The 26,094-nt window shown below is 42.0% G+C and overlaps 2 protein-coding genes across 3 annotated transcripts in view; one reads left to right on the forward strand and one right to left on the reverse strand.

The window, feature by feature from the left end:
- The window catches only part of ASTN1 (astrotactin 1), a 308,295-nt gene extending 292,561 nt beyond the window's left edge, over positions 1-15,734 (reverse strand). Inside the window, exon 1 of one of the 2 annotated variants that reach the window (XM_087438277.1) lies at positions 15,034-15,734. In XM_087438277.1, the coding sequence (XP_087294403.1) occupies positions 15,034-15,316 (283 nt within the window). In that variant the 5' untranslated portion in view covers positions 15,317-15,734. The remainder of the gene's footprint in view (positions 1-15,033) is intronic. The other variant, XM_004425007.3, reaches the window with a different exon arrangement.
- Positions 15,735-22,591: 6,857 nt separating this feature from the next.
- The window catches only part of BRINP2 (BMP/retinoic acid inducible neural specific 2), a 105,752-nt gene continuing 102,249 nt past the window's right edge, over positions 22,592-26,094 (forward strand). The window contains exon 1 of the mRNA XM_004425006.3: positions 22,592-23,288. The gene's annotated coding sequence lies outside the window, so the exon portion shown is untranslated. The remainder of the gene's footprint in view (positions 23,289-26,094) is intronic.

A 26,094-nucleotide genomic window follows, 5' to 3' on the forward strand; every position in this document is an offset into this window, starting at 1 on the left:
ACAGCATGGTACTGGCACAAAAACAGACACACAGATCAATGGAATAGAATCGAAAGCCCAGAAATAAACCCACACATCTATGGACAGCTAATCTTTGACAAAGGAGCCAAGAACATACAATGGAGAAAAGAAAGTCTCTTCAACAAATGGTGTTGGGAAAACTGGATAGCCACATGCAAAAAAATGCAAGTAGACCCTTACCTTACACCATACACAAAAATTAACTTCAAATGGATTAAAGACTTGAATGTAAGACCTGAAACTATGAACCTTCTAGAAGAAAACATAGTACGCTCTTCGACATCGGTCTTAGCAACATATTTTCAAGCACCATGTCTGACCAGGCAAGAGAAACAATAGAAAAAATAAACAAATGGGACTACATCAAACTAAAAAGCTTTTGCACAGCAAAGGAAACCATCAACAAAACGAAAAGACAACCTATCAATTGGGAGAAGATATTTGCAAACCATACATCTGATAAGGGCTTAATCTCCAAAATATATAAAGAACTCATGCATCTCAACAACCAAAAAACTAACAACCCAATTAAAAAATGGGCAAAAGACCTGAGCAGACATTTCTCCAAAGAAGATATACAGATAGCCAACAGACACATGAAAAGATGTTCAACATCATTAACTATCAGGGAAATGCAAATCAAAACTACAATGAGATATCACCTCACGCCCGTCAGAATGGCTATAATTAACAAGACAGGAAACAACATGTGTTGGAGAGGATGTGGAGAGAAGGGAACTCTCATACACTGCTGGTGGGAGTGCAAACTGGTGCAGCCACTATGGAAAACAGTATGGAGATTCCTCAAAAAATCAAGGCTAGAACTACCATATGATCCAGCTATTCCACTGGTGGGTATTTATCCAAAGAACTTGAAAACACCAATGCGTAAAGATACATGCACCCCTGTGTTCATTGCAGCGTTATTCACAATAGCCAAGACTTGGAAGCAACCTAAGTGCCCATCAAGGGACGAATGGATAGAGAAGATGTGGTATATATACACAATGGAATACTACTCAGCCATAAGAAACGATGAAATCCAGCCATTTGTGACAACATGGATGGACATTGAGGGTATTATGCAAAGTGAAATAAGGCAGAGGGAGAAGGTCAAATACTGTATGATTTCCTTCATTAAGTAGTAGATAATAACAACAATAAACAAACACATAGAGACAGAGATTGGATTGGTGGTTACCAGAGGGGAAGGTGGGAGAGAGGAGGGCAAAAGGGATAATTCGGCACAGGTGTGTGGTGATGGGTTGTAATTAGTATTTGGGTGGTGAACATGACGCAATCTATGCAGAAATAGAAGTATAATGATGTACACCTGAAATTTATACAATGTTATAAACCAATGTTACTGCAATAAACAAAAAATTAAAAAAGAAAGAAAGAAAAATCTATTTGAAAACTCTTAAAAAAAAAAAAATAAAAGGACATTTCTTAACTTTTTTGAAGTCCCTGTGACAGGGACTGCTATTTCTCCAAAAAATTATATTCTTTCTTCCTTTCTTTCCTTCCTTCCCTCACTCCTACCTTCCTTCTTTCCTTAAATAAAAAGAAAATTGTTACCCTGGACTTCTGCCTTTCCCCTTCCTGTGAGCTGAAACACACATGCTGCTGAACTTGCTTTCACAGGCAGGAGAAGATAATATCCTTGGGGATGGCAGAGCAACAAGATGGAAGAATCCTGGCTTTCTGACAACTGCATGTAGTAGAGCTGCCATTCTGAACCAAACCACTCACCTTAGAACTGCCATCTAAAAACTCTTCTTCTTTAAGTCAATTTTTTAAGGTCTCTTTGTTCCAGAAGGTTAATTGCTTTCCTACTTGCAGTACTCCTTTAAAAATCTGATTTAAGCTATGGACTCATTTTTCAGGAAATTGCACTAACACATAAATTTTATACTCAACGGCCTCTGGAGCCCATACATGGTCCTGAGCCTAAGAACACTCGGTATAGAGCATCTGTGAAGAAAATAGGGAATGGCCACTCCTCCCATGTGCTTGGGGAACGTTCCAAGAAACTGTGCAGAGGGCACTTTTCAATAAAGTAGCCACTCTTTGTCCTTGCACTCTTTCAGGATATATCCATGATTAGTGCTAGGTTGAAAAGAGCCATCCAGAGCACACTGGGAAGGACAGGAGAGGGGACATGGGAAAGAGAATAAGGGCGAAGCACAGGATGAGATTATGACGGGGGAAAATGAGTGAGAGAGAAGTTTAATTCTCAGAATTTGGGAGGAAAGTATATATCCAAGGGAGAACAGGACTATCTGAAGTCATCAGTCAGGGCCACTAAATATGCACAGACAAACTGCACAGCCCCAGGCAATGCTATATGGACATTATTTCATTGGGAACAGTGCCTCACAGAGCTATGTAGTGCGGCATATTCACTGTGAGTATTCTCTCACTATTTAGAATTACAAAAGCCACCTAGAACTGGCAACAGTAAAAGAATTTCAGTGGGCATTTCTATGGTTTATATGCTTAGTTTCATGCCCCCTCAAAGGCTGTCAACTTTTGACATAGATGCCAAAGATGGCACTTCAATATTTCTGCACTGCACATCCTTTCATCCATTTTGGTTTTTATACTTTCTACTTCCTGCTCCCTTAGGCTGGAGCTCATAATTTCTCCCCAAAACTCAGAACCCCCTTGGTTACCAGATTAAATCTCATCATCCTTTAATCTTAATTTAGATCATTTTCTCTGGAAAGAATTTCCTAGTCTCCTGTATGATTTAGTTATTCATTATTTACTAACACAATAACCAGTTCTTAATTCAGTCATTACATTCACGACACTGTATAGTACACCCTCAGATGATAGGCTCTATAGATAATTTCAATGCTATTTAAATTGCTCTAGAGCATGCAAAGAAAAAAGACAAAAATTATTTTTATGAAGTAAATGTAAAATGGGTACCAAATCCTGACAAAGATTACATGCACACAAAAAGAAAATCTAAGACTAACTTCACTTAGGAATATCGATGTAAAATATCCTTAATAAAATATTAGCAAACTGAATCCATCACCATATTAAAGGAATAATTCATCATTTACCAAGTGAGGGGTATTTAAAGAATGCAAAGATGGTTCAATATTGGAAAATCTATTTATAATTTATCCTTTTAATAAATCTAAGGAGAAAAATCATATGATTATCTCTATAGATACCGAAAAATATTTTTAATTTTTTAAAAAAATCATTCTTGATATGGGAAAAAAACACTCAATTCTTTCTTAACATGACAATTTTTATCTAGGCTAACGCAAAAGGCATTATCATGACTGCAAGACATCAGTGTTGTTACCATTAAAGTCAGGAAAAAAAAAAGAATTCACATTATCACATTCTTATTTGACATTGTACTGGAGTTACTACCAGTGTAATTAGATAAGAAAATGAAATTAAACGGATGAAAACTTGAGGGCCACTAGTTTTTGTTATTCTTGTTATTTCTTTTTGAACTAGACAAGCTTCTTTGAAAGTTATATATAAAAAAAAAGAGAGAGAGGAGAGAATGGCTAAAAGAACTCTAAAAAAGAATAGAGGCAAAGGGTGACTAGTCCTACCAGATACGAAAACATACTACATAGCTTCAATAATTACAATAATATGGACAGACACAGGAATAGATATATATAGTAATATAACAGAAGTTCAGGTAAACCTAAAGGTATTAAGGAATTTAGTATAAGATACTGTGGGAGATCAAAATTTGGCCACCCTGAAATATATCTCTTCACCTTGATTGTTTTCTCTGAAGGACATTTGACCTCCCCCACTAACTGCCTAAAGAATTTGACATGGTGGCTCCTTCCTGGAACAGATCTTCTATCATGATGGCTATAAAGATAATGTAAAATAGATGTTACAATGGGAGGGGCACCAAGCCCCTTTTATCAAAAACTCTGTCTCTCCCTGACCACATTATCTATAGATGACCCCGAAAAGAATTGTCCTCCTGCCCTCTGAAGTCCCAGGCCACTACCTACCCCCAACACGCTCCTCGCCTTTAGCTGCAATACTTAAGCAAGCAGCTTAGACAGAGGGACGAGTTGCTCATTTCTGAGCTTCTCCCATGTATACATGTTATTAAACTTGGTATTATTTTCTCCTGCTAACCTGTCTTGTTGATTATTTGGCCAGCCATAAGAACCTTAAAGAAAAGGGCAGAGGGGGATTCACCCTCTTCCCCCCACAATACCATCCCAAGTCAGAGGGGAAATCACAAACTATTTAATAAATGGCACTGAGACATCTAAGTAGCCATCTGGAGAGCTAAAGTTGGTACTTCATACAGTACATCTGGATAAGGTTTTATCTCATAGTATATACGAGAATAAGTTCAAAATATATCAGATATTTAAATGCAAAGAATGAAACTGGTGAATGCTTCTTTTTTTTTAAATTGCGGTAACACTGGTTTATAACATTGTATACATTTCAGGTGTACATCATTATACTTCTATTTCTGCATGGAAATGCAAATCAAAACTACAATGAGATATCACCTCACGCCCATCAGAATAGCTATAATTAACAAGACAGGAAACAACAAGTGTTGGAGAGGTTGTGGAGAGAAGGGAACTCTCATACACTGCTGGTGGGAGTGTAAACTGGTGCAGCCACAATGGAAAACAGCATGGAGATGCCTCAAAAAATTAAGGATAGAACTACCATATGATCCAGCTATTCCACTGCTGGGTATTTATCCAAAGAACATGAAAACACCACTGCGTAAACATACATGCACCCCTGTGTTCATTGCAGCATTATTCACAATAGCCAAGACTTGGTGAATGCTTTTATAATCTTAAAGTGAGAAAGAACTTCCCAACTAAGACTCAAGATGTAGAAGACAATAAATAAATAATTAATAACTTAAATTACATAAAATTCAAACGGTTCTGGGAAGCCAACCAGCCAACCAACCAACCAACTAAACAAAAACATAGGCAAAACCAAAAGATATACAACAATCTGGGAAAAAATTTATTTTTAACTCACATTACAGTCCAAGAGATAATCTCCTTAGTATTTAAAGTGCTGCTAAAAATACAAAGTGAAATAACAATGAGATATCACTTTATACTTAGTGGATTGACAAATGTTAGAACACGGGATAATGCCAAGTGTTGGAGGGAGATGAGGATATAGGAACCCTCAAATACTACTGATGAGAGGCAGATTAGTATGGCCATTCTGAGCACAATTTGACAGTATTTAGTATAAGTCAAATTAAGTATACGTAATCTTTATGAACTAGCAATTCCACTCCTGCTTATATCCCAGAGAAATTTTCACAACAGTCCTTGAGGAAATATGCACAAAGATGATAATTGCAGCATTATTTATAGTGATGGGGAGCTGCAGGCAACCTGAGTGTCCATCACTGAGAGGACTGGTAAAATGTGGGGGATGCCCATCATGGAGTGCTCTGCAGCAGTCAATCAACAGACTAGAACCGTGCTGTCCAATAAACCTTTCTGCAATGATGGAAATGTTCTATATATACACTGTTCAATATGGTAGCCCCCAGCCACATGCAGTTACTTAAATCTAAATTAATTAAAATTTAAAAAAAATTAAAATTCTGTTCCTCAGTTGCACTAGCTACATTTCAAGGGCTGAAGAGCCACATGTGGCTAGGGACTACCATATTGGATAAGGCAGATATAGAACAGTGTCATTATTGCAGAAAGTTCCATTGGACAGTGTTGGGCTATATTCACACCAAGTAATATGAGTGGATCTTAAAAATATAGTGCTGACTAAAAAGAGCAAGAATCAGAATGTTATGATATAATAACATATAATAACAATATAATAGTGATGATATAATCACTATTTAGTTAAATTAAAAATACATGAACACAGGGCTGGCCCTGTGGCTTAGCGGTTAAGTGTGCGCGCTCCACTGCCGGCAGCCCGGGTTCGGATCCCGGGCGTGCACCGACGCACTGCTTCTCCCACCATGCTGAGGCCACGTCCCACATACAGCAACTAGAAGGATGTGAAGCTATGACATACAACTATCTACTGGGGCTTTGGGGGAAAAATAAATAAATAAAAATTTAAAAAATTACATGAACACAAAACAACTATTCACATTTTGCAAGAACACATACCCCAAAAAACACAAATAAACATTAGGAAAATTAAATGTCTGCCTGTGGGGAAGGGTAGGTGGGAACTGGGAATAGAGACAAAGAGAAACAAACAGGCAAAGAGATGAACCATTGAAAAGAGGAAGGCTTTCAGAGACCTATGATAAAATGTATTGTAAACTGAGGAGCATGATTAACTCAAACCTCTGCATTGAGATTACTAAAGCAAAACAAAAGAAAGAAGCACTCGAAAACCCGTATGCTAGTATTTATAGCACTTTTATTCATAATGGCTAAAAACTGGAAGCAATCAAAATGTTCTTCAACAGATGAATGGATAAACAAACTGTGGTACATCCATACAATGGAATACTATTCAGCAATAAAAACAAATGAGCCATCAAGCCATGAAAAAAGAAAAAAGATATGGATGAATCTTAAATAATGCTAAGTGCAAGAGAAAATAAAGTCTGAAGAGGCGACGTACTGTAGGATTCTAACTATATGACATTCTGGAAAAGGCAAAACAATAGTGACAGTAAAAGATCAGTGGTTGCCAGAGTTTGGGGGTAAGGAGGGGAGGGATGAATAGGTGAAGGGCAGCGGATTTTGTAGGGCAGTAAAACTACTCTGTATGATACTATAATTGTGGATAAATGATAATGTGGACACATTTGTTAAAACCCATAGAACTTTAGAACACAAAGTGCCAGCCTTAACGTGTGCAAATTAAAAAAAAGAAATCATTTGGGAGGTTGGGTGATCCCAGGATAGAACGCAGAATGTACAAAACACTCACTATATCAAAAATACATGAAACAACCTCACTGGAGGTTTAGGGGGGAGAGGAGGGAGGTGCTGACCTAAGTAACTTTGGCAATGAGTGGAGTGAGTAAGACTAAAGACAAAAGAAGCTGTACATAACAATTGTACTCTAATTGATAAAGTTTTATCTTATGGGGAGAAGGGAAAACAATTCTGATACTGCTATACATGCACAGTAAAACTAAACAATTAAATGAATAGAAGATAGTGGGAGCTGGGTTTCTCACAGTTGGAGTGGGATAATCAAGAGGAGGAGGCTACAATAATCCAGGGATTACATAATGATAATTAGGTAGTGACAATTAGATAATGGATCAGAGCTGAGACATTGGTATGAACTCAAGCTTAGCTTAAGATAGATACAGATGGTTACATATAGAAATATTTATAGATATGTGTACACACATGAGTTAGTATACACACATATATTTCCTTGCTCTGTCAGCTGAGAGGGCCTAGAAGCAATAACACCCCAGTATAAATCCATCTAGTGCCCAGATCTTCGTTTCTAATACCATTCTCCAATGAAAAGAATCAGGGTTCCTTGGAGAACAGCTGATTCTAGGACGAGGACAGGCAATACACAAGATGAGCCTGGAGCAGCTTGTAGTGACAGAAAGTAACAAAGTGCTCAAAAAACAAAGACCCACATTGACAGGGGTATGTCAAAGGGACACAGGAGCCAACTGAAACAGCACCCATTAGCCAAAGCTGGAACCATCTGAGCAATAAAATCAATAAAGCAGTATTGGATTATAACCCAAAGTATAAAATAAATATTCATGAGTCTATATGACATAAATAAACGATTAAATACATAAATAAATGGGAGAGACAATTCTCTCATGAAGAATAATTAAAAATAATTTATGTAGATACTCAGCCTTCAAAAAGGTGGACCATTAACACCCCATTCCTTTGATATGCGCTATGCATAGCGACTTCCTTCAAAGAGTACAGTATGAATAGGGGAGAAAGAGTAACTTTACAGTGGAGAAACCTGACAAATTCTACTTCAGCCTGGTGATCAAGGTCAACATCAAGTCATAATGATGAAAGGTACCCTTGATACGATGTGATGAAAATGACACTTTATCCCTATGACTTCCTCCCACAGACTCACAGCCCCAGTCTCATCATGAGACAAACATCAGACAAATCCCAATTGAGGGACATTCTACAAAATACCTGACCAGCACTCCTCAAAGCTGTCAAGGTCATCAAACACAAGTCTGAGAAACCAACACAGCCCAGAGGAGCCTCAGGAGAGGTGATGATGACTAAGTGTAATGTGGTATCCTGGGTGGGATCTTGGAATAGAAAAAGGATAATAGGTAAAAACCAAGAAAATATGAATCAAGTATGGACTTCAGTTAATAACAATGGATGAATATTGGTTCTTTAATTGTAACAAATGTATCATACTAACGCAAGATGTTAATAACAGGAGGAACTGAGTGTGGAGTATATATAACTCTCCATAATATCTGCGTGATTTTTCTATAAATCTAAAACTGTCCTTAAAAATTAAGGTTTTTTTTTTTAACAAAGGAAGAAAAAATTAAGTACTGCCAGAAACTTTGAAGCCCCTCTTCTTTCCCTCCTCTTTCACATCATCTTCCTTTTCCACCAGAAGTAACGTCCATTCTTTATTTTGTGTTTTTTGCTTCCTTGCTTTTAATAAAAAATTTTACCACGTCTGCATATATCCTTAAACCATATGTTGTTATTTTAAATTTTATGATAAATGAAATTGTACTGTAAGTATGTTTCACTGAGTTGCTTATTTTCACCTAACATTACATTTTGAGATGTATCCATGTTGGTATATGTGGCTGCAGCTCATTTATTTTCATGGATAGATAATAGGTCATTGGATGACTATAACGTCTTATATACTTCTAGCCTTCTGTTACTGGACATTAGGTTGCTCCCAGGTTTTGCTATGACCAACAATGCTGCTACAAATATTCTTGTGTATACATGTAAGATTTCTTGTGTACTGAATACCTAGAAGTGGAATTGATAGGTCATAAGGCATGCACATTTTCAATTTTAGTACATAATACAAAATTACGAAAGTTGTCACGTCGATTTAGATTACCATCAGCAACAATTTAATATTTCCAAATTTTGTTTGGAAACCTAGCGATCAATAGAGGCACTTTGTTTTTTCTCAAAGTTTTAAACTGTATGTGATTAAAAAATAAAATAAAACAATTTCATATTTTTAATAAAAAATGGGGATAGATCCAAATTGTGATACATTAGAAATTACTATAGGCCTTAACTTGTCCTAGGAGATCAACTTGCTCGAAATAGAGCGTTTTCTGCCATCTGCATGCATATATTTGAACTTGGTGTAAAAGTGAAGAAATAAAGACTTGGCACATCCCTGCTGAAACGGTGCCAAGTTCTGTTCTCGTAAACTGGCCCTAATCTGAGAAACTACTAGCCTTTTAGGTTTAATTACATTCCTAAAAAAAAAGAAAAGAAAGAAAAAATATATATAAGCTCTATAAAACAAGACCTCAGTCTTTCCTCCAAAGACGAATAAAGAAATTAAGCTTGTATTTTATCTTCCCTTCAAAACTTCAATGACTTGAATTCAAGCCATATCAGAATATCCAGAAGAGCATCTAAAGTGTTGCAAAATTCATCACTCTTACATTCAAAATTCCTTTGATATAAAAATCTACATTTCTGTAGAGTAACAGTAAATAATAACGCTCTCAATACTATAAATTAGTGCATTCTGCTTATATAAGTGCTGAAGACCCTACCTTAAGATTGCTACCATTCATCCTCCTATGGCTTGGATGTGGCTGCCACGCTATAAGAATTTGTTTACTGCTAACCTAGGGGGCTCAGTGTAGCTCAGAGCAAAAGGAAGGAAAAGAAACAAATTTTAAAATTTCTTCTCAAATGGGGAGATGCAGAGATTTGTCAAAAATAGTTAGGGATGCTTCCTATTAGGCAAAAACTCACCAGTAAGTAGCAAATTATACCTAATATTACATTTGATGCCAATCAAAAAGCTCAATGACTGCTACTCAAGCAGCTCCACTGGGCTCTGATGCCAGACTCTAAGTACAAGGCCACCTAACAGGAAGGTCAGTGGCCTTGGACAAGAAGCACCTTCTGGACGGCTCCATTTAACAGTGGAGCGTTCTTTCTGGGATTCCTAGTTTGCATTTCTGTGGGGCCCTTCTAGGAGGAGCACTAGACATGTGATCTTCAACCCCATGGATCCTATCTTGTTCATTATCCCTGTGGGTGCCATGACACACCATGGAACATGGCTACCCAAACCTGGAAACGATGAATGAAATAAGATTTCCCCAATTCTGCTTAGGAAAGTATCCCTACTTAGATAAATATTTCTTGATGAAGTTCACCTTCTTCTGCATTAAGGCTTATGTGAGAAATCACTCAATGGGCAAGGAAATTCAAAAGGTATTTACACCAAAACCATAAAGGACTCCTCTAAGCAAACTAGGTGAGTGTGCTTTCCCTGTTCTAAACATCGCCAGGGCTCCCTTTATCCAACCGTGAAAAAGAACAGATTTCGAAAAATTTTAAGGCGTATAAAATAGTAACTAAGAAAAAGGCTTATTGACCTGAGTTCGAGTGATGGGTCCATCAATTATTGGCCATGTGAGGCTGAGTAAGTTATTTAACCTCTCCGATCCTTACTTTCCTCCTCCATTGAAATAAGTGAAAAGCCAGGAGTTGACACCAGATCTGTCTTCAAAGCCTGTTCTTTTAACCACCACACTGGACTGCTCCAGACACTTTCAACATCACCTGGCCTGGGGGAACTCACTACATCTCTGCAGGCTGAGGGATCCCTCTTCAGGAGTACCTCCTTCAATCAAAAGCCACGACAGCTAGACTAAACTCCAAGGCACAAGAGAAACAGCTTTCTTCACTAAGTCTTACACATGCACAAGCCCAGCAGCTGGGTCTGAGACAGAGGAGCACCCCCTTCAAATAGTAATGAGACTGACAAACATGCTCTGTTCACAGCCCAGAAAACCACACCTCAGTGTGAAAGCCACTCTTCAGGTTAACCAGCTGTCTCAAAATCAAATATGCCTCCAAAGCAGGAACGTCTACTGCTTTGAGAGCTGAAATTTTAGTTGAGATACGAAATTTTAACCAACTAATTTGGCAAACCTTTTATATTCTACTGAGAGACTAATAAGGCTTATGTATCTAAATATCTAAAATTAGGGCCGGCCCCGTGGCTTAGTGGTTAAGTGCGCGTGCTCCGCTGCTGGCTTCCGGGGTTCGGATCCCGGGTGCGCACCGACGCACCGCTCCTCCAGCCATGCTGAGGCCGTGTCCCACATACAGCAACTAGAAGGATGTGCAGCTATGACATACAACTATCTACTGGGGCTTTGGGGGAAAAATAAATAAATAAAATCTTAAAATAAATAAATAAATATCTAAAATTAGAAATTACAGTTATTTTGTGATATTGTAGAGAGTTTTACAACACTTCTGAAAGCAGGGGTTTAGATTACAAGGCTTGGAGTTGCCAGACAAGTAGCATAAAGAGGGTCAGCCATAGTACGATCAGCATTTGCGGGAAGTATGGCGATCCAGAGACGGCATGCCTTGACCAAAACATTCACATTCAAAACATTTCAAAACTATGTGTAGCCAAACAAAACATAACGGAAAGTCACATATGGCCCCTGCACCACAATTTGCAAACCAGACCTCAGAGAACAGGAGATGCCGCCATCCCCTCACTGCCTCCTAGGATGATCCCCCAAGCAGAATTGACAACACTGATGGCTGACATTAGCCTCTGGGAGCCAGGCCTCATTGCTTCCTACACCATCAGCCCTCTCCTGCCTGGCTTTTAAGTGGACAACCACGCCCCACTCCACAGAGCCAGGCAGGGTCCTCACTACTCTCCCACCACAAGGCAGATCTCCCTACGGCGCCGTACACACTCCGTTCCCATATTCACTCCCACCACCATCCTTTGCTCATTTTTTTTCCATGACCTCAAATGGCTTCACCTTTTCTAGGCAAAGCCAAATCTAATCTATCTTTAATTTCATTCATTTGCGTTTTGTTTTTTTAATCCACGAAAAAAAGCACAGACGTGGGATGGACTACGACTGCCTTGGGAGGGTAGGGAAGGCTTCACAGAAAGGTGACATGTGTGCAGGATTTATAAGGAAGAAGGGATGACTGCCAAGTGGAGAGAGGGGAAGAGCATTCTAGGCAGAGGGAACAGCATGTGCAAAGTCTTGAAAGAATCCTGAAAGGCCACAGCAGGTTGCAGGGATAAGAGGCTGGAGAAGTTTGCTCCAGTCAGAGAGAAGACCCTTGTTTGCCTCATGGAAGTGACAGAACTTGGTCCTGAAGACAAAAGGAAGCCAAAGGATCTGATTTTGGTCAAGGCCCCTAGTCAAGCCCATGTCTTCCATTGGGTCTGCTCTTACCATGCAAGCATCTCCTTCCTCAGCATCCCTATACCCTTAACATCAACCCTGCACAATCAGGTGTTACTATGTACAGCTCTGACAGGTACCTCAGTCTGCCTTTCCACTGACTAGAGAGTACCTGAGGGCAGGACCTCTTATTTTTTTTAACTTCTGTATCCTAACAGTGCCTAAGAGTGCCAGCAAGTGAATGCTCAATAAATTCCCAGGACTGAGGGATTCAGATTCCTCCAGGTGATGGATTAAGCAAACCATAGGTTCCAGAGATAAAGGTAGGGAAAGCTCTAAACCAAAGTCACTACAGCCCTTACTATTGGCCATGAGTGACAGGATCCAGGACCACAAAAGTTAACTTCAAAAGCACTTACACCTTAGTCTACCCTCCAAGAACTTGGACTCCCATCCCTTTCTGCCCAGCTCTGCTCCACCACTCAAGCTGAGATTCACTCCTACTCCCCCTGGGACTCCCCGGGCCAGAAGGGATAGGCATCAGCACATCTCTGGTTCTGATCATACCCCATTGACTGGGATGGAGGGGAACAATCAATGCATTTAACAAATGCATCTGGCCTTGAAGTGAGAGTCTGTTCTTGTGTGTAAATGCCAAGTTGCAGGAGGTTACCATAGCAACTCCAGCAGGGTGCTGCAGTGGGCAGCTTTGCACAGAGGTGCAGAAAACCCATTCTTTAACATCTGGGCTTTTGCTGTGCACACTGGATACTAGTAGGTACATCACGGCTTTAGGACCTGGCTTTGGGATTCTGCAAAAAAGGAAGTGGAATTTTGAATGCCTGCTAGTCCAATCTCCCTTTTTTCATGTACCTCATGTCCCTCTTCACGCACAGTAAACACTGCAAGGAGAGCCCAAAACAGGCTCTTTAGAAACACATAATTCCTATTCTCATTCTTATATACTATGATGAATAGATTGTACTTGCATATCAGCATGACTTCGACATGAAATTCACATCCACTGAATAACCAGCAATTGTACATTTTAATGAGTGGCATACTCACAATGTCCCCATTCCCAGTCAGCCCCCACTTTTTATTATGTTATTGGTATTTTTTAATGCAAAAATAAATAAACCCACCAAGAGCGTAGGTTGGGCTTAATGGGGTTGACTGAGCTGCACTCCAGGAACTATAAACCAACTTTTCAAAGGACCAGGCAATTGGTGAAATTGCTTTGCTACAGGGGTTGGAGAGTGGGGCTCTACTCATCCACTTAGTAATGTTTTCAGTGTGAAGACAACTCTTGTAAAGAAAAAGCAAGAGGGAGATGTTAGATGGTGTTCCACTTGTGGCTCTAGCCTACGTATGGTTGTCAGGAAGCCATGTTCCTGCAAGTGGATTCTAGTTGGTAGGGCATGCAGTAGATGGAACAGCCTCCTGGATACTTTCATTTGTTTTTCTTGGATCCAGAGATTTACTTGTGGTTATCTTTGAATTCTATCCTGAGCAAAATAAGAATGATGGACAGCATCACTACAGAAACGGACTGTATGGTGGGCGTGCACAGCAAGGTGAGAGATACATCGGCACATGGAGAAGCGGGGGAAATTCTAGTTAACAAAGTCACATGAACCTGTGGGGCTTTGCAAGATGCTGGAGCAGGACAATATCCTTGCAACATCTTTGGCAGTGGAAAAGAGGGGTAGATTAGAAGTGATGTAGAGTTTCCATTATCTGAAGGAGTTCTGTGACTTAAGAAAATTAAAATAGGGGTATTGAGAGAGAGAGATGTAAACAAACAAGCAAAGGAAGGAAGGAAGAGCCTCTTGCCCAGGAAAGTCGTTCTGTGTGTGGGAATGTCTATGCCTATCTAAGGCAGCCTTGGGAACAAAGAAGATACCAATATTAACAGACTACAGTTGGATAATTTCTTTATCCAAGGAATTGTGATGTGACATGGAGATGTGGAGGTGGCTGAATGAGGAGGTTGTGACATGCAGGCGTGGAGGTAGGACTTGCCAGGATGGACACCAGGAGTAAAGGAAACTTGAGTGTCCTGAAGGAAGGCCAGACAGCGTCAGTAACCCGGTGACAGATAAAGAGGTCTCAGTGAGTGAAGACTAGAGAGCCAGCCAGAGCAATCTGGCCTGCACACGCCTGGCAAGGTGACAGGGGATACCTGTTTCTAACTCCCTCAGGAAATGCTGTGGGTGGGGATGGGTGTCCAGGGGGTGTGAAGCAAAGAACTGAGCATGTGGCCAGGGAGTGGGGAGAAGGCTTATGGGAGTTAAGCTGGTAGCAGACAAGAAGTGCTCCGCCAACGTGCTCCTGAATGGGAGCTGGGAGGTCAAGTCTGGGAAAGGTTTCAGAGACTCATGCAACCTGTTCCTTTGGGGCAAGGCGGCAGAGGAGAGGTTGGGGGCCCAGTATTCAGGTCGGATTTGGGGAGAAGTCAAGCACGCTGAGGCACTAGCCTGCAAGTGGGTGTGGAGAACGGTGTGCCACTGGGGCGGATCCAGGGAGGTAGGAGTGGGGGAGGGGAGGTCGCCGGCGAGTAGGTGTGTACTGCGAGCCGGAGTGGGGGTGGGGGCGCCGAGCCAGCGCCTCAGGCCGCCTCGACCTCCCCGAGGACTCACCTAGCACGAAGTAGGGCAGCTCCGTGTTCTCCAGGTCGTCCACCACGACCATTTCTCCCGGGAAGTCGTTGCGCACCGAGAAGAGGAGCTTGGGCTCAGAGGCCGAGGGACTGTGCATGATGCTCAGGTCGTTCTCGCGCAGGAAGGGCAGCGCCGACACCGTGATGCTTTTGAGCTTGCACTCCAGCTCCTTGGACGAATCCACGTCGCCGGCGGCCGTGGCCAGCACCGCCGCCGGCCCCCAGCAGCAGGCGAGCAGGGCGCAGAGCCCGGCTAAAGCCATCTTGAGCGCGGGCCGCCTTCCTCCCAGCGCCGCGAAGGTGGGGGAGGAAGCGAGCGGGGAGGGAGCGAGCGAGCGCGGGAGGCGGGGGAGGTTGGGGAGGGGATGCGGAGCGGGAGAGCCCTGGTCCCCGGAACGAGCTGCCGCTGGCAGTGTGCTGGGCTTAGGCGCTGATGCCTGGAGAGCCCGCGTTCTTTGTTTCAGGGAGCTGCTTCTCTGGGGAGGAGAAAAGGGGGGGAAAGAGGAGAAAAGGGGAAGGAAGGACGTCGGAGGAAAGAGGAAGGGAGCTGAGGATTCTAGGGAATCAGGTCAGCCCCCAGCAGGCTGCCGGTGCTGCTGCGTTTCTCTTCCTTTGCATCCCCCAGCAAGAGCACGCTCTTGGCTATTAACTACCTGCCCAGCATTTTTTTTAAATTGGTCTTTGCAATGCAAAATCTTCCCTCTCGCATCATCATCCAATTGGTTTGGGAAGGGCACACACACGCACACACCTTAAAAGGCGCTTCCTCAGAGCAGGTTGAGGGTGGGGGGGTCTCTCTAGATGCAAACCCACCCCCAATTATTTTGTGGATGTAGGTGGTCCCATTCTTGTCTTTTTTTAGGCACTAGTTGGATTTGTATGTTGGATAAGCGGGTGCTGGAATAAATACATGGGTGTATTTTTACTCAGCACTAACTTTGCAGAAATGTTTAAAGGAAATATTTGGGATATAGATATAGATATAACAAGAGGTAGGTATGAACAACAAAGAACAAAGCCAATGTACTGCATACAGTTAAGCAGGAGACCAGAACTTTTATTGGCAACTTCTCACTGCCTCTGTTTCATTTCTGTTAACAAACATTATCTATGGTAACCAATATAAAGATGACTTGGGGAATGCTATAATTGATAGAAAAAGTAGAGCTAGCTTGAAGAAATGTTGAGCCTATAATTTTAGAGACTCCAATAAATAGAACAGAGCTGGAAGAAAATGTGAGAAATACTAAAGTTTCTAAGCACCCTTAACAAATGGAAAAGGAAAAAAAGAATGTCTTTGGGGAAGGACCAAGTCAATCCCAGCCCAATCAAGAGTAGAACAGGGTAGATAAGAACAAAAACCCATATACATTTTGTTCCCATTAGTGCTGGGCAGTATTGCCTTAACAAAATGATGGCAGTATGCAATAAATACACAGTGGTAGAAAAGTGACGTTTATGTGTGCTGGAATCTGATGTTTAACGGAACTTTCTCTCACATGATAACCAAGAACTTATTTGAAAAGTTTGCCCCTGCAACATCATTTATTCAATGCTGATATAAATACAAGGTGATACAGACTGCATTATAGGTAGTTCCTACTATCTAGGAATTTAATGCACCACCCTTTTCAAAGAGGATCCTCGTTTTAGAAACAATTTCATTCTCATTCTACCTGGTGTCAATTTATTGGCATATGAGAGTGTATATCTTTTAAAAGAAAAAAAGTTTTTGCCACATATTTCACAAAGTTACTCTAGCTGATGGATAATAGAGAAAATGAGCCATATTTAAGGTCATGTTTAAGGGATGAAATCTGTTTACCGCAAAAAACAACAGAAATACTTTATTACAAGTTGAGTCTTTTGAATCTGACACACCTGAGAACTAACCCAGAGGTATATTACCATGTAGCTTTGCAAACTACTGCAAAAAAGATTATTCAGCCAATGACCTTTCTAAAACTCATTCTCATCTTCATTGCTCCCCTAGGAGATACTGAAGGAGAGAAAGACTCCATGAAACCTTTTTTTCCTAGTCTCCCTAGCATAAAAAGCAGTATTAAACTTACCTATGCAAGGTTTACCATTGGAAAAGTAGAGTGGATGCTGGGAAAACACAACTTAGTCCTAGAATGTGAGAAATGGCATGAAACTACCAGATCATCTATTAGTCCAATCTCTCTTTTCACAGATGAGGACACTGAAGTCAGTGAAATAGTGAGGTGATTTATCCAAGATCAATCTGCTAAGAAGGGTTGGAGCTAAGACCACAAACAAGGTTTCTTTGCCTAGTGCCCTTTCCACTACACAGTTATGGTACATCTAGATGCCCCTAGAGATAATCGTTGGACTTTATGGGTCACAGTAATTCATTCAGTTAACATTTGCATACCTACTATATACTGGGCATTAGGCTAGGCATGGACAGATTCTGGAGAAACAATAGTCCTCCTGCTCTTAAGTAACATATAATCTACTATTATTTTGAAATCTTTCTTTCTAATTTTATAGTGTGTTGAGTCATTTTAGAAAACCCAAGTGAACCATTTAGTGTTGATTTTCTGATAGTCAGAATCTAGTATCTTTGCCTATCTGTAGTCATTTGTACGTGTTTTCTTATTCACTTTTATAAGAAAAGGAAAGCATGGATTAAATGGCCATTTAAAATGTATATTGAGTTGGAAATTGTCAAAAGTTGGTGTCTCAAGCTTTATAGGCATCTCTCTATGAAAAGGTTGAGCAAGAGAACTGTACAAATAAAAAGAGATGGTATTTTGCTAGGGCACTGGATTCCTGTAAACATGGATACAATGTCATGTGGCATCCTCTTAAGGAATTAAATACCTAGAGGAGGGGGAGAGGTTGGAGTTTACAGAAACCAGACCATCTAGTGAAAGTTCTAGAAGAAAACATAGGCAGTACGCTCTTCGACATCGGTCTTAGCAACATCTTTTCAAACACCACATCTGACCGGGCAAGAGAAACAATAGAAAAAATAAACAAATGGGACTACATCAAACTAAAAAGCTTCTACACAGCAAAGGAAACCATCAACAAAACGAAAAGACAACCTAACAATTGGGAGAAGATATTTGCAAACCATACATCTGATAAGGGCTTAATCTCCAAAATATATAAAGAACTCATGCATCTCAACAACAAAAACTACCAACCCAATTAAAAATGGACAAAAGACCTGAACAGACATTTCTCCAAAGAAGATATACAGATGGCCAACAGACACATGAAAAGATGTTCAAAATCACTAACTATCAGGGAAATGCAAATCAAAACTACAATGAGATATCACCTCACGCCTGTCAGAATGGCTATAATTAACAAGACAGGAAACAACATGTGTTGGAGAGGATGTGGAGAGAAGGGAACTCTCATACACTGCTGGTGGGAGTGCAAACTGGTGCAGCCACTATGGAAAACAGTATGGAGATTCCTCAAAAAATCAACGATAGAACTACCATATGATCCAGCTATTCCACTGTTGGGTATTTATCCAAAGAACTTGAAAACACCAATTTGCAAAGGTACATGCACCCCTGTGTTCATTGCAGCCTTATTCACAATAGCCAAGACTTGAAGCAACCTAAGTGCCCATCAAGGGACGAATGGATAAAGAAGCTGTGGTATATATACACAATGGAATACTACTCAGCCATAAGAAACGACGAAATCCAGCCATTTGTGACAACATGGATGGACATTGAGGGTATAATGCAAAGTGAAATAAGTCAGAGGGAGAAGGTCAAATACCGTATGATTTCCTTCATTAAGTAGTAGATAATAACAACAATAAACAAACACATAGGGACAGAGATTGGATTGGTGGTTACCAGAGGCGAAGGGGGGAGGGTGGAGGGTGAAAGGGATAATTCGGTACATGTGTGTGGTGATGGGTTGTAATTAGTATTTTGGTGGTGAACATGATGTAGTCCATGCAGAAATAGAAGTACAATGATGTACACCTGAAAAAAAAAAAAAAAAAAAAACCAGACCATCTATAATATGTGATGTTTTACATTTAAATGGGACCGGGAGAAACTTGTATGCATCTCAATCGTTTCTTTTGTGTACAGGCAACATGATGTAATGAAACAATAGACTTGGATTCAAGTCTCAACTCCATAATTTGCTTATTTGCAGGTGAGCCTGGACCATTCTTATCAGTGTCTCCATCAATAAAATAGGGTCTGTGATCTCTGCCCAACCCACAGGCCACAGATAATATAAGTGTAAGTACTTACATTTGCTAAGGCACTATAAAATAGCAGGTTCACTTATCTCCAATCCTGACTTTTCTCCTGAGGTCCAACTTCCTATATTCAAGTACAAATGGCCTCTTTCCTTGACTCTTATAATAGCTTTCAAATGCTTTCTCTGCTATTAACCTATTCTTTACTCAATTACCAGGTTGATCTTCATGAAATCTTGCTTTCATCATGCCTTTCTAAAATTTTCCTACAGGATAAAGTTCAAACATGGTTTGGAAATTTTAAAACTCTTCCAAATCTCACACTATTTATTCTCTTAGATTTATTGCTTCCTACACTATCCCTCTCCCCTCCCCCCACAACACACATATACATCCCAATCAAATTAAAGTCCATTTTCCATTTTCACTCCTCCCATGCCATTTTGCCCACCTGGAATGCACCGTTCTGTGTTCTCCAGATCGTCCCATCTCCACAGACCAATCTCCAGCCTCATCTATGCAGTGAGATCTTCCATCATTTCCTTTTCTCCTAGCTCCTCTCACAGAGCACTTACACACACACACACACACACACACACACACACCACCTTAGGAGGCCAAGGGCCATTTCCTAATACAGTGTCTTGCATTCAGTATTCTTATTTGCAAAATAGAAACAATATTACTTACTTTTTAAAGTAACTATGAGGAGAAAATGAGATTATGCATGTAAAGGATCTGACATTTTATAAGCATTTAGTTGGTGCTCAGTCGTGATAACCTTTGACATCATCCCCTTCTTCAGTTATTTCAGAGAGAAAGTAGGCTTCAGAACCTTCTTCATGAGATTTTCTCCCATGTAGTAGCCAAAAGCAAATTAAGTGATTTACACTCCTTGGTGCAAACCAAGGATAAATGATTGCATGTGTCCACTAAAGGAAGTTGACAAGAACATTCAGAGCAGGTTTACTCATAATAGACAAAAAATGGAAACAACTCAAATATGCATCAACAGAAGAATAGATAAATGTCATATAGTCATGCAATGGAATACTACACAGCAATAAAAAATAAACATGCAACTACATGGATGAATCTCATACGCATAAGGATAAGTGAAAGAAAGCAGACACAAAAGAGTGTATACTCAGATTCTATATTTATGAATTCAAGAACAGGTGACATTAATCTTTGATGATGGGAGTCAGAGTAGTGGTTACCTCTGGAGGGTGGGGGTTTTGGCTGAGAAGGGCAGGACGAGCTTCCTGGGGCACTGGAAATGATGTGGGTAGTGGTTACATGGGTGCACATACAGGCAAAAATTCATCAAACTGTACACTTGTGAAATTTTTAATGTAATATCTCATTAAATTATTTTTTACATCGTTTGGGCCTCCATAGGAGAAGAAAGCACAGTCAAGTTTTCCTTTTTACAAGTTGTTTTTTTGTCTCCTAACTCTACCCCCTTTCCTTCTCCTTTAGAAATCTTGGAAATTTTAACTTTCTGTCCATTGAGATTGATAACCATTTGTTCAACTACTCCTTCCATTTTACAAGAGTCTCAACATCTGGTGTCTTGTCACCTGGGACAAGTTCAGGGGGCCTCTGTCTCTAAGAAGCTGAGTAAATAACTCAGCAGTTGGACAGCAACAGATGCAGGCTTTTGCTGGCTCACATGGGTATTTTATCCAATAAAAGAGCTGGGGACCCCCTGGGACCACCGCTCTCGGACATGTTTTGTAGCTCAGGCAAACAGATACCTACAGTATGGAGAAGGAAGGTCAAACCTGTATAAGATATGGAGGAGGAAATATAGGTGAAAGTGATGGATGGGTGGGGCTCAGGGTGTGTATGTGGGAAATATTTCCAATTTTTCCTCATTCATTCAGAACATGTGGCTCCCTGATGCTTTTTAGTTTTTATTACTTTGGCATTCATTAAACCTCTGTGTTCTTTTATTCTTTTTTCTAGTTTTTTACAAAATAATCTTTGATATTGCTCTCCATTCAAGGAAACTAAATTGAAACACTTGTCTCCCTTTCTGACTATGTATTCTTCTCTCCATATTTCCCCCACCACATGACTTAGAGTGAACCCCACAAATTCCTTTGCCAGCTCCAACCCCCAGATCTTCTGTTGAATTAGATTTTCCTTCAACTATTACTCTCCCAAGCTCTTGCCAAAATTTAGTGTAGTGTGCTAGTTAGCTAGACGTAATTCAGTTTTGCATCCTGGTTAGGAAATCAAGAAAATATTTCACACCCTTTGATTCAAAGTTAATACTTTCTTTCCTTGCTCTTTCCTCTCTCTCCAGGCCCCTCACCCCCCATCTCCTCTCAGTTCACAGGCTCAGCAATAGCATCTGCCCCACAGAAACAAGGCAGGTTCTGTTCTGCTTTCTCTAGTCTTTCTTTAAAAATCAAACGGAGATCCACAGTCCCTCTTCCTCATACACAGAAGTGAAAGGGGACACACAGAAGGAAAACATCACAGGCAAAACAATTCCCTTTTTTGGAAGCTGGACATTTTTTCCCCCTTAATTTCTCCCCAGAAATCTCAAGTTCTCCTCTTTGCCTTTGTCTTCACAATCCTGGTTTGGGGACAGAGTGTTTCTTGATTTAGCTGTTCAGAGTCTCTAAATCTGTTTCTCTCTCTACTCTTCTTACTGAGTTCCTGCTATCTTTTGCCTATCTGCTTTGTCTCTGTGTGTGTGTGTGTGTGTGTGTGTGTGTGTGTGTGTCTACACTGTGAGATAGGTATTTCTCACTTGGGAGCTCATTTCTAATTAAGTAATTCAGGACCAAGAGGCTAAAATGCACAAAACAACCGAATAACACCTTAAATTAGAAGGAAAATAGCTCAAATGGGTCCCTGTGTCTGGGGGTTCTGGTTAAGCAAGCAAACAAAATGGTCTGGGACAAATGATTATTGTAACTCAGGAAGATGAGAAGAAATGCAATTAGCTCCCAAGCTTCTTCCTGTTCCTCAGCCTTCTTACACTCTCCAACTCCCCAGCCGTGAATTTATCCAAGGCTTCCTTATCCACACCAAAAAGTCCCTGCAAAGCTGGGAGGGTTAACCAAGCTGGTACCCCAGCCTACCAGCGAACCAAAGGAGGCAGCCCGGGAGGCTCCGAGCCCGCCCCCTGCCTAGCCGCCCAGCCAATGGGCGCCTGCGGGGAGTGTGGCGCAGCGTCCCATTGGCTGCCGACCTACATGCATAAGAAAGAAAGAAAGAGAGGCAGGGCAGCATTGTTATCTTAAGACACTCATCTGGTGTCTGAGTCTGCAGGTGACACTGCTTAGGTACGGAGCGCCGAGTGGGAGCAGGGACGCGCCGGGCTGCAGCCCTGGGATGGAATCCTTCTGCCTCGGAAGCTGCGGGCGGCTGCTGGGGCAGCGCCTCCGCTGAGCTCGGAGGATCCCGTTAGGATTCGCCCGGGATGTGCACCTGCCGTGCGGTGAGAGCGCAGAGGCAGGTCTGCAGGCAGCCGAGCGAGCGGTGAAGCCGAGGAACTGTCTTTGCCCATGTGCAAGGCAGTGATTTCGGGAGAGAGGGCGGGTGAGTCTCTTTAGAGTTGGAAGGAAGGCAAGATCTCGGGTTTCTCTTCGGTGGAAGGACAGGGGACTCCCCCGGTTGGGTTTGGCACTTTCCTTCCCTCTCCCATCCGCGTGCGCTCCGGCCCAGCGCCGAAGCCCCACTTCAGACATGTTCTGGGTGCCTGGGATCCTCGCTGCTCAGCGGAAAGGCAGCAGGCAAGTGGTCTAGAGGCGGCGGCGGCGGCAGCCAAGCGGGGAGCAAGATAATTTGAAAAGAGACATCCGCTCCCTCTCACACGCTGAGGGGCAGGCATTCGCGTTTCCCCAAATGAGAAAGAGCCACAAGAAATCATGAAGTAAAAACTTTGGAGAGCTGCCACTGGAGATGTTGCACAAAAACCCGGAATCCTTCAGAAGTCTCTTCCCAGTCGGTGGAGGTTTGGGGAGCAGCTGATACAACAACGAGGGCTCTTGCAAGGCTTCAAGGTAACAGTGCAGGGTTTCGGTGATTTTTCTCTCGCCTTTTTCGTTGTCCTTCGGTGTGCCCCTTATTAAGGGGATCGTTTTGCCCCCCTACAACCCTTTGCTCTGGTGCCTGGCAGTTGCAGACAAGGGAAATGCTCCCACCTCTTAGTTTCTGTCTTGTGAGCTGAGCAGTGGACTTTGGGGTTTAGCTAGAGATCTGCTTGTTATTGCCTCCTGGTGTTGCACGGCCGTCACACAGCATGGGCGCTCTGCCTGACCTAAATTGCTTTTGCCTGGTTTAAGTCCTCAAAGTTAGTGCAACTCCCATTAGCTTCCGAAAATCCAATCGGCTGCATAATTGCAGAAGATGACGAGGACTTTTGCCTGTCGAGCCAATGCTGGACTGAACTGTACGTGGGTCACTATGTTTGGGAAGGACCCCAAAGAGCTGAGGTCGTGATACGTTCATATATCTATATTCACATGTTCATAGAGCTATATTCACATGTTCCTAGAGCTCTGTGACATGTCTCTAGAGGCCTGTCTCTTTCTCCCATGCACATGCAGCCAAGAAGAAAGATTCTGAAGAGTGAACCCTGTAGGTTGCAAATAGTCTCCCCAGGATGGTGGCAGAAACCTCATTGATTGAGTTGAGCCTGGCAGTGCACTGGAGACACGGGGGAGAACATTGCTTTGCTGGAAGAAGGGGTGTGCTGAGATTATCTAGCGATCTCTCTCCTGGTTCTGTGATCATCTGGGTACACAGTCTAAGGCTGCCTATGGTGTGTGTGTGTGTTTGTATGTGTGCCTGTGCTCACAGCTGTATGCAGGAAGCAGGCTGCCGACAGAAGAACCATGCATGTGTGGCTCTCTGCCTGGGCCCCAGATGCCTGGAGTGTTCCTTCCTAGTAGGAGCATGAACTTGAGAGCTGCTGTTCCAGCCCAGAGGAGTTTTCTCCTCACCAAGCAGTCCCTCTGCCTGGTACATATTTATCCAGAGTATATAGACCTAGGTCAAATATTAACTAATAATCAAGCTAATGCACTGTAACATGATTGAACAGACCCCTCTGTAAAGAACTGCGTGTGTGCTCTTTCTAGCTCTGGGAGCCAGGTGCCCTGAGCAGGAGCAAATGTTTTGTTAAAAGGATAGCAATTATAACAAGCCATGCTTATAGCTGGGTGATCTGGGCCTTATCCAGCAGGCGCCACGATATGTCAGCATAGACCAATCAGGAGGATAAAAGGTATATTGTAAGTCAAGTATTTCTGTCTCTTTCCTTCTCCAGACATGTGCACTCTCTGACCACACTCTCTAGAATACATGCTATGCCAGTATTAACCAAGCAGCTAAAGTATTTTACACAATCCCCTGGGGGGCAGTCTGATGACATCAGGCAACAGCAAAGTGATGCTGGAGTTTGTGTGTTTTCCCTCTTGACTTCACACAGTTGTGTGGATGTTATTTGTTTAAGGCAGGACCCTCTGGGGTTCCCTTTCACCCAGAATAAGTTGCTTTGCAGCACTGGGGGCATGACCAAGCAACGCTGCCACAATGATCCTGAAATCGCATCAATATCATAGCTGCTGCCTACTCTGCAGAAAGATGCATGCTTTGCTTCTTTGAGGAGGGCTATGATTTGAGCAGGTGCAGAGCATGGAATGAAATGTTTGAGAGAAAGGAAGCAAATTTCAGACCTTGGTCTTGCCTGCTGGAAAGCAGCTGGCTCCAAAGGGTCTGACAGCTGGGCTGCAGCCATGGAGAAGACAGAAGCATCCTTGACTCTTGCTTCTCCCTCCTCACCAAAAATGGGGCTGGCTTTGTCTCCCAGAATGGAGTGATGTGTGCTGCAGTGTGGACACAAGAAAGGAGGAGAGGAGGGAAGGGCTGGAGAGGGAGGAAGGTTCCTGCTCTGCTAGCACTGGGCCAGTCTCAAGGATGAGGAGCATCTTCTTCTTTTTGGCCCTTACGATCATCCTCTGGGTGTTCCTTTCTGGCCTCCTAACAGGTTGTTTACTGAGCAAGGCCAGAGGGCAGAGAACATCCCTGCGTCATCAACTCCTTCTGATCCCCTTTCCCAAGGCACTGGCCAGCCACTGGAGAGCATTGCACGAAAAAGATCCCCTCTGAGACCGTGCTCCGAAATCCCTCCCCAGCTCACAAACAAGAGGTAATCTGGAGGGACTGGAGACATCTGCGTGGGCACTTTCTGCTGACTGCGATGCTTAGTGTTGAGGTTTCCTGGTTAGGGTTTTGTTTTCTCCACTGTGCAGTGTATTTTTGGCGATTCAACTCTTTCTCTTAAATAAGAAGACCTTGTATACATTTTATAATGGCATCCTTTTCCAAAGGACTGGGAGCATCTTAGGGAGCTCATCTAATTAATCCTCACATGGCTTATTGTGCCATGTATCTTTGATCACCTTAAGAAGTAGAGCTAGAGTGATTTTAGCCTCCTTCTTGGGAAAGGGAGGGCAGAGAACCTCAGAAAGATGAACTGCTTTACTCTGGGGCACACGGCGAATAAAGGAACCTATGGAGTGGGGTCAGGGTCTCATCACTCCTAAACCAACCCAGACTCTGCTGACTTCTACGGAAGGGTTTAATTTGATTCAGTTGTTCTGTACTTTACAGGAATGGGAGGTGGCAGGGACATAGGGCTTCTCCTCTGGCACTGACCTAAGGGCTGTGAGGGATAAAAGTCTTATACAACCTTGTCTTTGCCCTCAATGATCTTACAGTCTAGTTAGGAAAATAGGCTTACATCTGAGAAAAAGGTACATGACAATATACATGCTAAATAGCAGTTCAATACAAGAGATTCAC

This window comes from Ceratotherium simum, chromosome 2, assembly GCF_057802395.1.
Source record: "Ceratotherium simum simum isolate JZ-2026a chromosome 2, ASM5780239v1, whole genome shotgun sequence".
NCBI classification, from domain to species: Eukaryota; Metazoa; Chordata; class Mammalia; order Perissodactyla; family Rhinocerotidae; genus Ceratotherium; species Ceratotherium simum.